The sequence below is a fragment of the Nuphar pumila genome, chromosome 1, assembly GCF_984573655.1.
Source record: "Nuphar pumila chromosome 1, dmNupPumi1.hap1.1, whole genome shotgun sequence".
Taxonomy (NCBI): domain Eukaryota; kingdom Viridiplantae; phylum Streptophyta; class Magnoliopsida; order Nymphaeales; family Nymphaeaceae; genus Nuphar; species Nuphar pumila.
In genome coordinates, this window is record NC_143249.1 from 124,750,966 (window position 1) to 124,767,540 (window position 16,575).

At 39.7% G+C, this 16,575-nt stretch overlaps 1 protein-coding gene across 3 annotated transcripts in view; it reads left to right on the forward strand.

Moving 5' to 3' along the window:
* The window catches only part of LOC149849149 (hydroxyproline O-arabinosyltransferase 1-like), a 43,463-nt gene extending 27,384 nt beyond the window's left edge, over nucleotides 1-16,079 (forward strand). For all 3 annotated transcript variants that reach the window (XM_090013439.1, XM_090013445.1, XM_090013449.1), the window contains one exon: nucleotides 15,713-16,079. In XM_090013439.1, the coding sequence (XP_089869565.1) occupies nucleotides 15,713-15,772 (60 nt within the window). In that variant the 3' untranslated portion in view covers nucleotides 15,773-16,079. The remainder of the gene's footprint in view (nucleotides 1-15,712) is intronic.
* Nucleotides 16,080-16,575: the final 496 nt, after the last annotated feature.

A 16,575-nucleotide genomic window follows, 5' to 3' on the forward strand; every position in this document is an offset into this window, starting at 1 on the left:
TGTTTAAACTACGAAGAGCAGGACGAAAGGTCTATAGTGACCTTGAAACGTGTATTGACAATTAAGCTAAATCCTGTTATGTTGATATTCGCCTAATGGGTAGAATGCTTGCGATTGTCTAAAGGACCCGAGTACGATAAGTTGGAACTTGAATGAGTTCACTGTGGACTTTTGTAAAGCAGATGTGTTGGGAGATTTTCTGTAAGAGATCCTTACCCCTCTCATCGTGGTTGTACTTTTGAACAAGTACGTTGCATACTGCGGTAAGTAGGATAAGAGGTGTCTGGTTGCCTCGAACGCGCAGTGGCGCGTGTAATTCACATAAATGATAATCATGCGCCTTCACAGGCAAGATGCTCGATTGGGTTGTAAGGCCAGAGCATGTAGAATGGGATGGCGGTTAAGAAACCCCCCGTCGTGCCTGTTCGGGACAGTTCATCAAGAGAGAGGATGAATGGTACAAAACTCCGATAGACAGACCATTAATGACTATTACGGGCAAATGTCCGGCTTCCCCAGTCATCGGAGGTTAGGGGAAATGGGGCTACCATATTTATCCTAAGTGGTAGTCGCCTGACACTTCTGCAGAAGATGGATGCATCCATAGGCTCAGTTTTGCCTTTGGAGACTTACTCTCTTGACTACTGGTCGTCCCCTTAGGAGCGGACTCAGTCAGTCATTCGGGGTATAATAAAATACATAGCATAATGAACCCCTGAATCGATCTCGGCTGTTTTTACGTTTTGCCTTGTGCGTACCCACAATGGCCTGTTTATAATGAGAACAAGATATAACTTATGCACACGTTTGTGAGAGATGCGTGCTGTGATTTGACTTGATTGCCTACTTGCTCGGTAGTTCAGTATGCTACTCGTTGAGCTATGCACGCCTGTCGAGGCGTTACTCTAGTTGGTTAAACTGCTTACGCAGTTCTTTGCTTAGTAATAACTAGCTTCTCATACTAGTTAAATGCTTATTCGTTGGCTTGCGTCTCTTATGATTGATGTGACTGCATACAACTCGTAATCTACGAACTGGTGGCAACTAAGACAAATGTAGCCGCTTGTCTTATAAGCTGTTTACATATTGTGATATAACTGCTATCGTATGATTGCTTATCCTGTGTAGCTTATTAATTGCTTGTGATGTAATAACTTGTGCCTTACGATTTATGTAGTTACTTGTCGATGGACTGAACCATCTAATGGTAATTGTATGTATTGCGAGCATTGTCATGAATGCTTGTCTTATTCAGTTGGATTGTTGCTTGTTTAGCACTGTGGTCCTTACTGCTCTTGTATTTAACTTTGCTTTACTAGAGTTTTGCTTACTCCATAGTACGTTTGGTTAGTTCTGCTAGTCCTGCTTTTTCCTGATTGATGTAGCGGATATCTTGCTTATTGCAACATTTGTTCCTCCTTGTCTTTTGCACCCCTACTAATCTGTTGTGAGACTAATCCATTTCATGGGCAGGTTGAGACAACTTGCGATGACGTGATGCGTTCAAGGCAAGGCCCTTTTCCTGACGTTACGCTCCTGAGGACACTTTTGGTAAATGTGGTATAAATTTTTTTTTGAAAGCATCTCTTCTGATTAAAACTCTGGATTACTAAAACTGTATTACCAAAACCTTATTCTTCTTTTCATTTCAATGAAATATATATTTGAGTTGCAAATCGGTTTGTAAAGGAGAGTTGGCGTTGTAATGCGCCCAAGGTCTATGGACTTGCTATTTCAAACATGATTTTCGTTGAACTTCTGTTTCAAACTATGATAAATAATCGATTTCAAAGCTTTCAACCTTTTTCATAAAAGGTTTCAAGTCCACGATTTTGGGTCGTTACAACTTTTGGTATCAGAGCGACAGGGAAAACGGTAATCCTTGATCATCCGACATCTGCATCGCACTGTGAGTATTGTTTCTCTTGAATTATTTTTGCATTTATTTTAATTAAAGAATGTGTTTTTGCTTAGATGTCGTTCAATGAACTGATCAAATCTATAGACGCATTAACCGGAGCAGTTGAACAGCTCCAAGCGATGGTCCAGAACTTGGATCATAAGGTTGATGGGTTGAGTTGCCAGATCACCAACCTAGGGCAGAGTGTTAACCCTCATGCTCTCTCGAGTCAGATGTGCCTTCGGGACTCCGACGATTGTGTTTTTTGTGGAAAGGTGGGTCATTATGCTGAAGAATGCCACTTTAATTAGGGTCGCGATAAAAAGTCTACCGAAGATAGTGATGATAACAAGCGTCGACCTGTTAAAAGACAGAAACAAGGTTGAAAAAATGAGCCGCAACGACCGTTAAAACCAAAATGTTTGAGATGCAATCGTGGACAACCATGCCCTCAAGACTCGGATGACTGTTTTTATTGTGGCAAAATGGGCCACTTTATCCATGATTGTCGCAAGAAGAAGGTCGATGACCTCCAGCAAATGGGCAGCACACCCCAACCTCCTCAACAACAACAACAAGAACAACTCAAGCAGTAAACTATTGTGAACACCCCAAATTTTTCGAAGGTTTGTAAAAATGACCTTTTTGCCCCTGACTCCATCTTTTGAGAAAACCAAAGCTAAATTTCAGTCATTCTTCAGACTTTCTGGATCAAATTCCCTATTGATATATTCAAATTCAATTTCGGATCCAAACCCAGTGTTTTAAATCCAAATCTGAGCCTCGTTGTCCAAATTCCAAATTAAAATTACAAAAATACCATAAAATGGTTTTGAATGGCTCGGGTAGTTCATCCAGCATCCTGTCGGATCCACAACTTTGTATTTCTCGATTCGAGGTTTTAAACCTCGAATATTTCCTCAAAATCCGGATATAAACTCATTTTCTGAAGAAATTTTCCCAAAATAGCTTTGAATTCTCAGAAAAACTCTCTTTTGTAAATATTTTGCAAAAATACAAATTTTTTTTCTTAATCTTTGTTTTCTCGTAAAATTTTAGGATTCTATTCTAAAAATGCAAAAAATGAAAAAACAACACAAAAACCAAAAAAATCGGAAAAATTATGCGAAAAACGAGTAGTTTTAAGCTTTTTAAAGTTGGTTTTTGCTAAAAAACTCTTTTTAAACCACTTTATGAAAGAATGGCTTTAAAAGGACCTCCTTTTTGAAAAAAGAAAAGATCGTAACGGCCCCTTCCCATTCTCGAACTCTCTTTCTCTGCTTCATCACTCTCACACCACCCATCTGCTTTGGATCTCTTCTCCACCTTCCATCTTCAACCACCTTCCCATTCTCGAACCCTCCACTGTTTCTTTAAGAGGAAAGCCTCCATCCAGGATCGGATCATCCATTTTCCATCAACTTTCATCCATCCTCCTCTTCCCTCCGCCAGAATCCTAACAGAGCAAGAACGATCTTCTTTACAACAAGTAGCTAAGGTAAGGGTCCTTTCTAATTTATTTTTTTTTGGTTTTCCTCGATTCCCCTTTGCTCTCACTGAAGCACCCACGATAGCATTGATTTGCTTATAGCAGATCAATCTATCCAATGTGCAATACTAACGGAATGCCCCCCCCATTCCAACATTTTTTCTTTGATTTATTCTTGTTTTGAGATATCGTTTATATTTCTGTATCCTGTTGGCATAATTTCAATTTCTGAAATGCCATTTTTATCATCTTCCCTGTATCTCTGCTGAAATGCTCCACATATCTTCTTTATTTAGATCTTATGGCTCATTTGATTTAGCTGTTGCCTTTGTTATTTTCCCAATCACTAAGTCGTTTTGATTCATATCCTCCACACTAATTCATCTGCATTGTATTCACGAAGTTTCATCATGTTCGAATATGTTCATAGACTTCATGTCATTTTACCAAACTGATGTTGCTTATTCATTTATTGTTGATTTCTGTTGTGTTTTGAGGGTTAATGGTTACAGTAGGAGTCATCCGAACCTGCTTTGTTTTAAGGCCTCTGTGATTGACCCATTGTCATTTTGATCATAATACAGTATTGTCGATGTTTTCAAATGTCTGTCGTGCTATGCTTGCTGTGTATAAAGAAAAAAAAATTATTGTAGCTAAGGGTTCGTGAGATGCAGAAATGCAATGTTCTGATTCACCAAATGCAGAAATGGTACAGATGATCTGTTCAATGCCTGATATAGGCATGGGTGCTTCCCATCCCAATATGAAGTCTGCTGATATGAAGTTTGAAAAGGTGCATTGCGTGGTGCCATCAAAGATCACGGATGGCCTTACCAAGAAATTGGAAATGTTAAACGGACCAATGTCAATATTTACTTCATCATCTGATGTTCATTCTTCAAATCTTTTCTACTTCTTCCCCTTTATCTGTGAATTTTACTTCGGCTTCCTATTCAAGTTCGGCCCCCATCCACTACTTGTTCTGTGGTTTCAAAGAATTCACTCTGTAACCAAAATTTCCAAGGAATTCACAACCTAATCCTGGTGCCAAAACCTTTTCACCAAGATTCAGTTCATAGAGTTTCATCTCTTCCACAAGGGTTGGTGCGTCTCCTCTTAAGTACTCACCAGCCTCTTCTACCAAAGTGTCATGTAACTGTAGCCTAACCGATGCAGTTGTGTGTAGCTCCACCATTTATGTCTGGCATCTGTCAACCTTTTGTATTACCGAACCATGTGCCAATCTCACTACCTTTGCCTGCCATCCCCCCCCCCCCTTTTCTGTCGCAAGCATCGTAGGTGCTCCTGGAGGCAAATTCGCCATATGATTTCCAACGACAAAGCTACAATTCTGTTCTCATTCAAACAAAGAAATAAAAATTTGAGAGTGGGTTGCTTTACCTATGAGGAAAATATTAGGCATTTGTATCTTAGCAATACATTCAATTTTAGCAGGAGAATGTATTGTTGTTACCTGCCTTTGAGTTTTTTTTTTCTTGCTTATGTTAATTTAACAGCTAGTTGATCATGCTCCCTGTATTGAAATTGATATAAGCTATGTTTTCTGTAATTTTTATCTGTTACACACACATATATATATATATATATATATCACTGTTGTGCATATATATATATGTAATTTTTTTCCTCCTCTTTCATTCTGCTATATCCTTCATCCACAGCAACCCTTACTATATCGCCTTCAGCCATTAAATGTTACATTTCTTTCCCTCACACGCACATAACAGTCTCCAATGAAGGTGAAGGCAAAAGCAGGAATTCCACTGGCTTAAGCAGTCCTCTGGTTCACGGTTCATTGGAAACTATGTCTACGAAGATGGAGGCCTGTATGTGGTGACTGGAACAGCAATAAGAAGCTTACCTTTTTATATTTCTTTTTTTTTTTTTGGAACTTACTGTAGCAGTGGGTAAGAACTTAAGGGTATGTATGAAAGATCCCCATGAATTCAGAACAAATCTTCAAGAAATCAGTGGATCTAATAGCTGCAGGGTAATCACTTGTTCGTTGGTAATGTTTGTCACCATCGCAGCTGCTGCAAGTAATATCCATCATTGCTACATTGCAATACACCCCTGTCATCTTTTTCTGCAAAAGTCCACTGTTTTCAGCCACCTTGTAACTATCTGCAGCCATGGTCATGTCAGGGATCGGTTCATTTTCTATCTCAACTTTCCATCCCATTTTGGGTTCATTCACTGACATCCTACTGTTAAATCTAATTGTTTAGATAGTGTTATCCATTCACTTAATACCATTTAGATCGTTTTGTTTATTCCTTGGATACACGTTGACATCATCATTCTATGTATCCTTTCATTAGTACCTCCACGTTAATCTTTAGTTTAAACATGTGCCGGTTAGTATCATCATCAGTGTCCTCACAACATCATTAGTTGTTTTCACAGGATTGCCTGTGCCATCATCTGCTGTTTTCGCAACATTGTTTATAGCATAGCTTGCTATTTTTCACAGCATTGCTTACTGTCTTCACTCACATGCTGTTATCTGTACACAGCACCCTGCTGCACTTGTGCTTAGCACTTGTAGCACACCCAATGCTCACAGTAACACCCTTCACAGCACCTGCTGTATGCCCTGCACCCCAGCTGCCTTCATCAATAGCTCCCAGCCTCCTCACTTGGCTGCATTTCCATATTCCAGCACCACTATCCACACTCCCTGTACCGTCCTACACTGCACCCACTACTTATATCATTCACTTATACCCTTGCACCACAGCATCTCTTTCATTATCATATCATCCCTTGTCATGCCTATGAGCCCCTGCAAGTATACCACTGATGCCAAGAGTTTATACACCTTTTCCCTTTTCCTTTATCATTACACCCGGTGCAAAATCTGGGATCAGCACCTCCCTTTCCCTACACTGCTATGGTACCTTCAGCCACTCTTTAACATTTCCCATCTCTACCATCCACACAACAACATCATACACATCCTTTAACATCATTCATATGCTTTTCCACTGTATTTTGGTTGTATACTAATTATGTTTTTGCAGGAAATGTATGAAAATGATTGTCTCCCTTCTTAGCTTGAAATTGTAATTTCCATTCCAATGATGTAATAGTTAGGCCTTAATGAGAATTTACATTTCCAGCTTTTAGATAGAATGAATGAGCATTGTAAATGCCATAAATTGCTGGTTTTCATGCTTTTTACCTTTATTTTCCAAAATCTCACAATGGTGAAACACGAATGGCACGTGCACCATTTCGTAAGAGGTAACTAATTCTAAGTTGATGATTTGCATCAATAGCCATAGTTAGGATGTAAACAAAACCTAGTATTTTTATCTTTTATAAAATAACACTAGATCAACACTGGATCCTTTTCAAAATTCATCATATTTTCTTTAAATATTTTCCTCTTTTATCAGAGTTTAGTCTAAAATTGATTCAATACATATATCAATGGCCATAGTCAAGATATATTGAGAATTAATTTCATTTTAAACTCTATAAAAGCACCAAAAATGTATTTTATCCTTCATTTGAATTTAGATATGACTATTATATAATACATTCAATGACCATAGTTAGGAGTGTATTATATCATTTAATCTTATTTACATTCATTTAAAGAATGAAATATGATTTTCAAAATCTAATTTCAAATCCTTGAAATTCATTCATCATTTAGGATAAAATTGCATCATATTTTCAAAATTCCCTTTTCAAAAATTCCAAGTGATTCTTTTCCTTCATTTCTCAAATCAAACCTTATTTATGGATTCAAATCCAATTCTATTTCTCAAGATTCAAAAATTCAATTTCAAAGCCCCAATTTGACTTTGAAATGTCAAAAATCATCTTGTACTTCAAATTCCAGTTTCAAAATTCAAACTTCAAAGTTCAAATTTTGAAGTTTCTGATTCATCTTCGGATTCAAAATCAAGTTCTATCTTCTTACCTTCAAATTCAAAATCAGAGTTTGAGATTGATTCTGAATCTCAAAAACTCTTCATAAATTTTAAATTCACTCAGGGTTTTCAAAACCCAGATCCATCTTCAAAAGTCCCATTTGGACTTTCAGAATAAAAAATCCAAAGTTAGATCCTAATCCCAACTTGGATCCAAGATTTCCAAGTATAATCTCCACTTTTGGATCTCAGACTTCAGATCCAATCCCCTTTAGGATCCAGAATCCAATTCCATCATTGATCTCAGACCTCAGATCCAAATCCCCTTTAGGATCCAGAATCCAATTCCATCATTGTATCTCAGACCTCAGATCCAAATCCCCTTTAGGATCCAAAATCCAACTTCATCTTGGATCTTAGACTTCAGATCCAAATCCCATTCCAAATTTCGGATCCAATTTCATCATTGGATCTCAGATTTCAGATCCAATTCCCATTTAGGATTCTAAATCTAGAATTCAACCTCATCTTGGATTTCAACTCTATTTAGAATCCAAATTTTGATTCAAATTCCATTATGAATTCCAAATTTCAAAATCAAATTCTATCTCCAAATCTAATCCCATTTTTTCCAGATTTCAAAATCCAAGTTTATCTTGATTCTCAAAAATCCAAAAACCAATTCTATTTCTCAATCTTATTTGGATCTCTCAGAACTCCTTCTGATTTCAAACTCTGAAGCTAGAATTCATTTTCATTTCAAACATTCATCCAGGTTCAAAATCCTAATTTAAAGTCCACTTATGACTTTGGAATTTCCTTTCCTCTCCTTTTTTCTCAACTTCAAAACCATTCCTTCTCAAAGATCAGATTTATCTCCCCACACTCTGATTATTCCAAAAACTTAGAACTTTAAAATCTTAAGTTCTAAGTTAGAAACCATTTCTTCATTTCTATTATCGGATTCATCTCAGAAATACTTGGAAGATTTCCAAAATCATTTAAAAAAAAACATACATCCTTGCATTGCACAAGCATGATTCTTTGCGCATTTAGACTTAGGATAGATTCTTAGACGATGTTTTAGCAAAGCAAAAGACATGAATTCGACCCTTGGTTCGATTACCCCTGGTAAAGGCGCCAGGAACGGTCGAACCTCGTACCGACGAGCGGATCCCGTCTCCCGATTTTCCCGCAAATATTTCAAAACGGAGGTGAGTTATTTTCTTAAATATCTTCAAAATTAAGGTCAAGTGAGACCCCGCAAAAGAGTTCATCTTCTTTTCTTTTCTCTTCTCTTCTCTTCTTTCTTTTTTTCTGTTTTTCTCCCCTCAAAAAGGAGGAAATAAAGGCTGAAAAGGAAAAGAGAAGGAAGAGAGAGAATATTACGAGAGGAAATTTTTTTGCGATGATCACACCTATGTCCACTCTCCTATGATAGAACACATAGAAAACGTCGAATAGATATTTTGATAGTCTTAGTTTAAGACTTTTTGTGTGTTTTGTTATGTATTTTTGTTAAGTAAAAGCTTATCGATGAAATTACGTATGACTTTGGTGTCTCTGAGATCTTAATGATTATGATGCTTATTAGGTGAATGACATGTCACACTTACAACTGATTAGTTTTGGGTAGTTGACTTGCTACGCCTACAAATGATTAACTTTTATGTGGTTCACTTATATGCCTACAAATCATTAGTTTAGACTATTTAGAGGAATGGCACTTCACGACTACAAATGATTAGTTTTTGAAGGATACATCACGCCAACATAATTGTGTTGCAGAGGGTTGCATTATGATCGGTTGGGTGAATCTATCATATCTGTATAGCATGATTGGCAAATATCATGAATATTGGACTAAAATGTCTTGATGATGTGTGTAAGTTTCACGCTAGAAAGGTCGGATGCGATGTGTTTTAAGGTAAGAATTATGAACGCATTTGATGATGCGATGATTTGAATTGTCTTACATGCACATATAACTTGAATCTTGTGAATTTATTGAATTACGTATGAGTACGTAAGTTGAAGGTAAGTTGATTTATAATATATTATGTGCGTGTTCCTATGTGTATGGAATTCATTTTTTGATTACGCATGCTTTGAGGTCCTATTTGAGGAATGCAATGTTCCTTGTGGCAATGATACGATGCGTAGTATAAAATGCTTCTGTATGATGTGATTGATATGCCACGTGATAAGAATTATCAAGAGCATGCGATGAATGTTTAAATTGGATATATGATTAACCTTGTTGGAAGATGTGTGATTTTGTGTTTTGTTTTGCCATGTGAAGTGATACGATGCATATTGCTGGTATATATGCTTGTGCCCATATTGGTGGCTGCTGACCCCGAGAGCGGTCAATTGTTTTGATATCTGTTGAGAACCTGATCTCCGAAGGATTACCTGCAAGGGTGTGTATCACCAAGATCAGGTGACTCGACTAGAGTGGTAGATCTCTGTGAGGATGTGCACTGTCCAAGAGCGGGTAACCGCAAAGATGGTAAACTCCTGTGAGGAAGTGTATGGTCCAAGACCAGGTATACCAACTAGGGCGGTAATTCCTCGTGAGGTTGTACATTTCCCAGACCAGGTGATCTGGCGTGGATCTTGTTAATTATAGCTGTGGTTATCAACCTTGGGAGTGGTCATTTGTGTTGATGCGTGTATCACAATGATTTTCATTGAATATGGCATTTGTCGATGATCGGGTTCCTAAAGGATTCTCTGTGAGGGTACGTATGATCAAGATTAGGTACTCCGGTTAGACTGGTAGAATCTCTGTGAGGAGATACACTGTCCAAGAGCAGGTACCTGTAAAGGCGGTGAACTCCTGTGAGGAAGTGTGTTGTCCAAGACCAGGTATACCATTTAGGGCGGTGATTCTTTGATAGGTCGTACATTTTCCTGACCAGGTGATTCAGCGGGAAACTTTGATTTTGATTTTCATGAAAAGTTATGGTAAGCTGTGATGATCTTTTGATATTGATCGAGATAGCTAGTTATGAATCTATAGATTTGGCTTTCTGTTTTAGCATGATTATATGCCGAACCTAGATGTGAGAATCAAATCTTTATTGATTTTAGATCGTGATCATGTTTTGGACCTTCTATGGAAGGGTGGGCTTTTTTAAGAAAGTATGACGCCTTAAGTCGTAATAGGTGGCAGTTGGCCGCGTAAGGCCTTGAGAGATGAGAATAGATTATGGTTATTCAGGACGAAGAGTTTGTTAGAAATAGTGAGAACGACAAACGACGTCTTGATGATGATTCAGAGACCCCGTTCAAGGAACGTAAACAGGTTAGAACAATGACTCGTTATGTCTCTTCATCCGTGTCGAATCAAGTAGAAGATAACAAATAAACATTCTTATAGTCTTCTGCTAAACTCCCTTTAGTAAAACTCGCCACTCTCTCTCTCCTCCTTTCCGCCTCCCGTCTCCTCCCCTTCCTCTGCGACCACCGAAGCCGCCGATGACCATTCGGGCATCCCTCACCGGAGCTCCGGTGAGCCACCTCTCTCTTTCTCTCTCTCTCTCTTCGATGGCCTTCTCGTTGATGACGAGATCGACGATTCCCCCCAGCCCCGCCATCGGCTATACCTCGTTGGCCACCTCCTCTCCTTCCTTCGTCCCTTTTTGCCCATCGAAGGAGGTCCTCACGCCGTCGCCATCGCATTCGCCTATGCTTTCCCTAGACTCCCCCTAAGTCGGGTCCCTCGCAGGTAAACCCTCACCGCCCTTGTTTTTCTCTCCTCGTCGTTGTCTTCTTCTCTCATCTCTGTCTCCCTCGACCTTCCTGTTCTCGGGTCGGTGGACCAAATCCACCATCGTGGTGGCTCTAGGTTTGCCAGGGCAGGAGGTGCTGAGCACCTCCCCTCCTCGTTCTTTCCCCCTCCTCTCTCGTTCGGCCATCGGGGACGTCGACCGGGTACTCAACCCTGATCGATCATCTTTTCCTCTCCCTTCCGGTAGGCGGCAAGAATGCCCCCTGCGTCGCCTCTTCTGTCTAGTAGAGGGCTCTCGGGGGAGGGCTCCCAGGTGGCCCTTGTGTTTTGGTAGGCAGGGCCCCCTGCCTGCCTCTTGTTTGGGTAGGCCGACAGGGGCCAAGCCCTTGCCGCCTCCCTTTCTTTTCCTCGGCAAGTGTGCAGGGGTCAAGCCCTTGCCACCTCCCTTTCTTTTCCTCGGCAGGTGGGCAGGGGTCGAGCCCTTGCCACCTCCTTGAGTTCGAATGGGTTGGTAGGGGCCAGCCCCTGCTGTCTCCTTGCATTCCGGTCTCTCGGCAGGGGTCGAGCCCCTGCTACCACCTTGGGCTTTCTGGGCGAGTCAACAGGGTCGGGCCGAGCCCTGTTGCCTCCCTGTTTGTCTGGGTAGGTTGGCAGGGACTAAGCCCCTGCCACCTCCTCAATCATCCATGGAGCAACAGGGGGTCAACCCTGTCGCACCTTCTACTGAGCCAGCGGGGGTCAAGCCCTGCCGACTTAGACCACCTTCTCTTTTGGCAGATTGGCAGGGTCCGAGCCCCTGCCTCTGTCATTGTTCATTGGGGGTTAGCAGGGTGCCCTGCCCCTGCGAATCCCTGCTTTGCCTACGTATTGACAAGTAGGCGAGCCCCCTAACCCCCCTTGTCGTCTGTAGCCAGCAAGGCGCTGGCAGGGTGCCTTTGCTGTACCAGCAGGCAGGAAACTCAGGGCTCCCTCCCTCTGCTGCTCCTTTGTAGGGAGCTGAGCCCCTTGCCCCTTTTTGCTTTGTCCTTATTAATTATAACATACTAATGCCCTTACGCATCGCAGGTTGCACTTATGCTTGCTAGCATACGCGGACTTGCAACCCCTCAAGGTAGGGGAAAGTTGCGCAAAGGACAATAAACAAACTTAATTAAGCAATAAAAACTTAAAATGAGAAAAGAAAGGATTACAAACAATATGTATATGTATATCTATATATGTATGCATTTAACTCAAGGATGCGGTTTCACGATCCTTATCCTTTTTCTTTTGTCTTTATTGCTTTCTGTTGCCGCCACGCTTTATGTGCCCAGGCTTTTTAATTATTGTCTTTACCTTTCTTGCACTTTCTTTTCTGTTACCCCGCGCTTTATGCGCCGTGACTTTTACTTTTTGTCTTTACTTTCTTGCCTTTTACTTTGTCGTCGCGTTTGATGTGCCTAAGCTTTTCTTTTTGTCTTTTATGGTTTTTACTTTGTTGATGCTCTTCAGCTTTGCGTATTACTTGCTTGCATGTCTGGTTAGTTGAGGTATGGTTTCGTACCTCGTGCACTGCCTGTATTCACTTGCTTGCGTACTTGTTTAGCCGAAGTGCAGTTTCATACTTCGTGCATTGCCTTGAGTATTCATGCACTTGTTTGATTGATTAGCTGAGATACAGTTTCGTACCTTGTGCAATGCCTACGAGGTTTTGCACTCGACATGCAGTTTTGCACTTTGGGGATCGATCGTACTTTATCGTCGCACTGTACGAAATTCTTTTAAGGAAGGTAGGATATAAAGCCCACGAAAAAAAAAATCGTGCCGGGCATGTGCAGACATTAATGTTACTTTTACTTGTTAATCCCATATTCTGTCAATATTTATTTGAGATTTTTTATTTCTTGTTGGTTGCTTCATCAATAAAGCATTATTTATTTATTTATAATTTTAGATATTTTTATAGTTTTTTTTAAGTTTTCAAAAAAAAAAATTTTTGAGGCTTACGCTTTACGTCTCGCCTCAGATTTTGGTGGAGCGCCTGGCTACGCCTCAATGCTTTTCACAACACTGGCCTCAACCAAATGTACCAAGGTAGTTAAAACCTCTAAAAGCACTTCTAATTTTCTCAAAACCATCAAGAATAACCTTTGTCTCCAAAAGGAAATTCACATCTGATTTATTATATTTTATCAGATAAAAAATTTCTCCCCGAGCCCACAACCTCCCCAGTACCCTAATATTCCAAGCTAGAATCTTCATTGGAAGTAGGGGGATTTGCGGAACCATAGCATTCAGAGAGTTTTCATGTTCAGACAAGGAGTTCAGATTAGTACCTGGCGGTAGGGGTGGGCATCAGGCTGGCCAGTTTGGAAAACCTCAGCCCATGGCCCGTTGGGTCTAATCAGGCCTATTATATAATATATTATGTTATATATATATAAAGTATATTATTTATATAATGTATTATATTATATATTATGTATATATAATGTATTATAATATATATTATGTTATATATAATATATATGTACACGAGCCGACCCGGGATGCAGGCTGGCTCGTGTTATCTGCTGCCTAGTAAATCCCACCATGTTCAAAGAGCTCCCACTGTGGAGTTGCTGTTGGTCGCAAGCGCTGATCATCTTCCTTAAATATTAGTAGGTTGGTACACACCCTTGAAGAGATCATTTCCCACACTTCTGGGGCAAGTGTTGAACCACCATCCCCTATTGTCATGTCAACTGGGTTGAGGTTGGCTAAAGAACGTTGCGTTTTTTAGGTCTTGTCTCTCCCTCTGCTAGGTAGATGTGGGCATCGGGCCGAGCAGCCCACGAGTCACCCCGGCCCAACCTGCCATGGGCCGGGCTTGGCTCTATAAGTTAGACCCAAGCTTGGCCCCAATCGGGATGACATGGGAGATTAGTTCCTATAGTGATTAGATTTATTTATGCATTTTTAGATGCCGAGATACCCAGGTGACTAATGCATATAGAACTCAGCAAGGCTGAGTTAAATGTATGAGCATAATTCCAAGGCACCTCCCAAAGTGACCAATAGTTGGTTTCTATTTGAAATATTTTTGAACTTGACTTTCCCTCTCTCAAAATTGATCAAAGAAGTCACGAGGCTTCCACAAATTTTCAAGAGGCCTCATAAACCCCTCTACACGTTTTTTGCAAATGAATTTAAAGTTTGGAAATGGGTCCATATTGGTTCAAATATTATCCACCCTAAAGGGCGCCAATTTGGATCAAATACTTAAAATATCAGATCCCTTTTAAGATCCAATACTTGCAAGTTGGACCACCTTCAAAAGAATGGACCAAGGTCCGTATCCAAAGCTGAATATAAAAAAATTAAAACTACTCAAAATACTAAATACACCCTCTAGTGCCTAAAATAGATCTTAACGGATACTAAAACTATCCGGATTCGTAGAATCCGACACCTAAAAAAATAAAACAAAAAAAATACAAGGGTGATTCCAAAAATCACAAAAATGAAATAACAAAACAAAATATATTTTCTGAGATCATAAAAACTAAAATCCTCAGAAAATAAAATATTTAAAATGACTATTGTACCATTGAAATCCGTTTGGACCCGAATGGCCTGGATTTGGATTGGATCTTCTTGGGTATCTCTTCCCAGATCTAGTATGTAGAGTTGGATTCACATCCAACTCCTTTTCACTGTGACGATTATTCAGATGCTCTGCATCATTAAGATAGTCGTGTCGAGTCATGTAAGTTATAGATTGACAAACAATCATGCTTTTCCAATCAAGTCTAGAGATATGAAGTCTGGCAATCCTTTTAATCTTGTGCATTCAAATGTCTGGCAATCCTTTTAATCTTGTGCATTCAAATGTGTGGGGTCTATCTCCAGTTTTGTCCAAAGGTGGTTTTGCATATTTTTTCACCTTTATTGATAATTGTACAATATATACTTGGTTATACTTTATGAAGAATAGAAGTGAACTTTTTGAAATCTTCAACGTTTTTGTGCTATAATTGAAACCCAGTTTGTTACCAAAATCATGGTTCTTCGTTCTGATTCTGGAGGTTAGTCATATGTTTAAAGGTTTCTTGCAAGAAAAAGGGAGAGCATAAAAAATCGTGTCCTTATACTTTTGAGCAAAATGGTGTTGCAGAAAGGAAGGATAGGCATATTTTGGTGACTAGCATAGCCTTGCTTTGAGGGATGTGTGCCTAAGAAGTATTGGGCAGATGCAGTTTTCATGGCCATATATCAAATTAATCAGATGCCTTCCAGTGTTCTTAATACGATCTTATCACCTTGGCGGCACCTTATTACGTTCTTGTTTTTGGAAGAAAGTCCATGCTCTCCATTAAAAAAAGGAATTTTCTCCTACAATAGAACCTATTCCTCTTCCATTACATAACACTTGGAGATTTTGATTTCGAAATTGGTAAATTCTATTGCATTACCACTTTTATTGTCCTTGCTTCCAAGTTCATGACAGGCACAAGTTCATATTTACTTGTCAAGAACGCTGAAGTGAATTGTGCATAGCATTTTTGTGATTCTGTGCTCAATAAGCAGTGAAATGCAGAGAGCTTGTGTATGAATGTTTAAAGAATTCAATACAATCAGAAAGTGAGGCAGTTAAATATGCTTCCATTGACCAGTGGAGTAAATCATTCCCCTGATTAATATTGATGCTTTGTTGGGTGCAGGTAATGTTGGTGAAAATGGTGAATGAAGCAACAACAAATATACCTGATTGGGAAGCATAAGCGTACATCTAAATTCAGGTGTTTTTCGTGCAGCATTCCTCTGCCTGGTTTTGGCATTCATGTAGAGTGCAGCATAGTTTGATCAAACATTACCAGTCTGTACCAAGCGTAATTTTGTCAGTTTCTTTTCCTTTTATGTTGAATGGAGCTACACGTCATCTTCATGTACCACGTTCCATTCTTTGTAAAGTTCTTTTGCCATGTATTCTCATTGGGAGACTGTTGTAAAAACAATAGGGGATGCTTAGACGGCGTGGTTGTTTTGCATCACCATGTTGAAGTGTGCAATCGATCCATACTTGACCAAGATCGTTGTTTCATTTTCTCTTCTAAGAACTCTTCAACCCTTCAATTTTTTGTTCCCATCCACTAGGATTGGACATTTGGATTCGAAAGGAGCTAATACTGACCTCGATTACTTCTTTGGCAATAGAAAAGGAAAAAGCTTTTGTGTGAAGAGAATTAAATCATTGATGCCTATGCACTGTAACACCAAGCACAAGAAGTTGATATTGTCCAAAATGTCTGTGACATTAGATTTTGACGTTTAAAATGGGAAGAATTGCTTGCCCATACACGTAACAGCTGTTCTGACAGAGCCCAAGGTTTTCTCTACTTTATTTGCTTGTTTGTTTTTCACCGCATTTTCCCAGAGATTGTTGCCAAATATCGAACCACAATTTGTGGCGCTCACCAGGTGCGTTTGAACGTTAAGCCGAATTTCTTACCTACATTTGAATCGCCGATGTGCATGGACAAGACAGACCGGGATGTCCACATTCTCCTGTTTTTTGGGTTGCGTC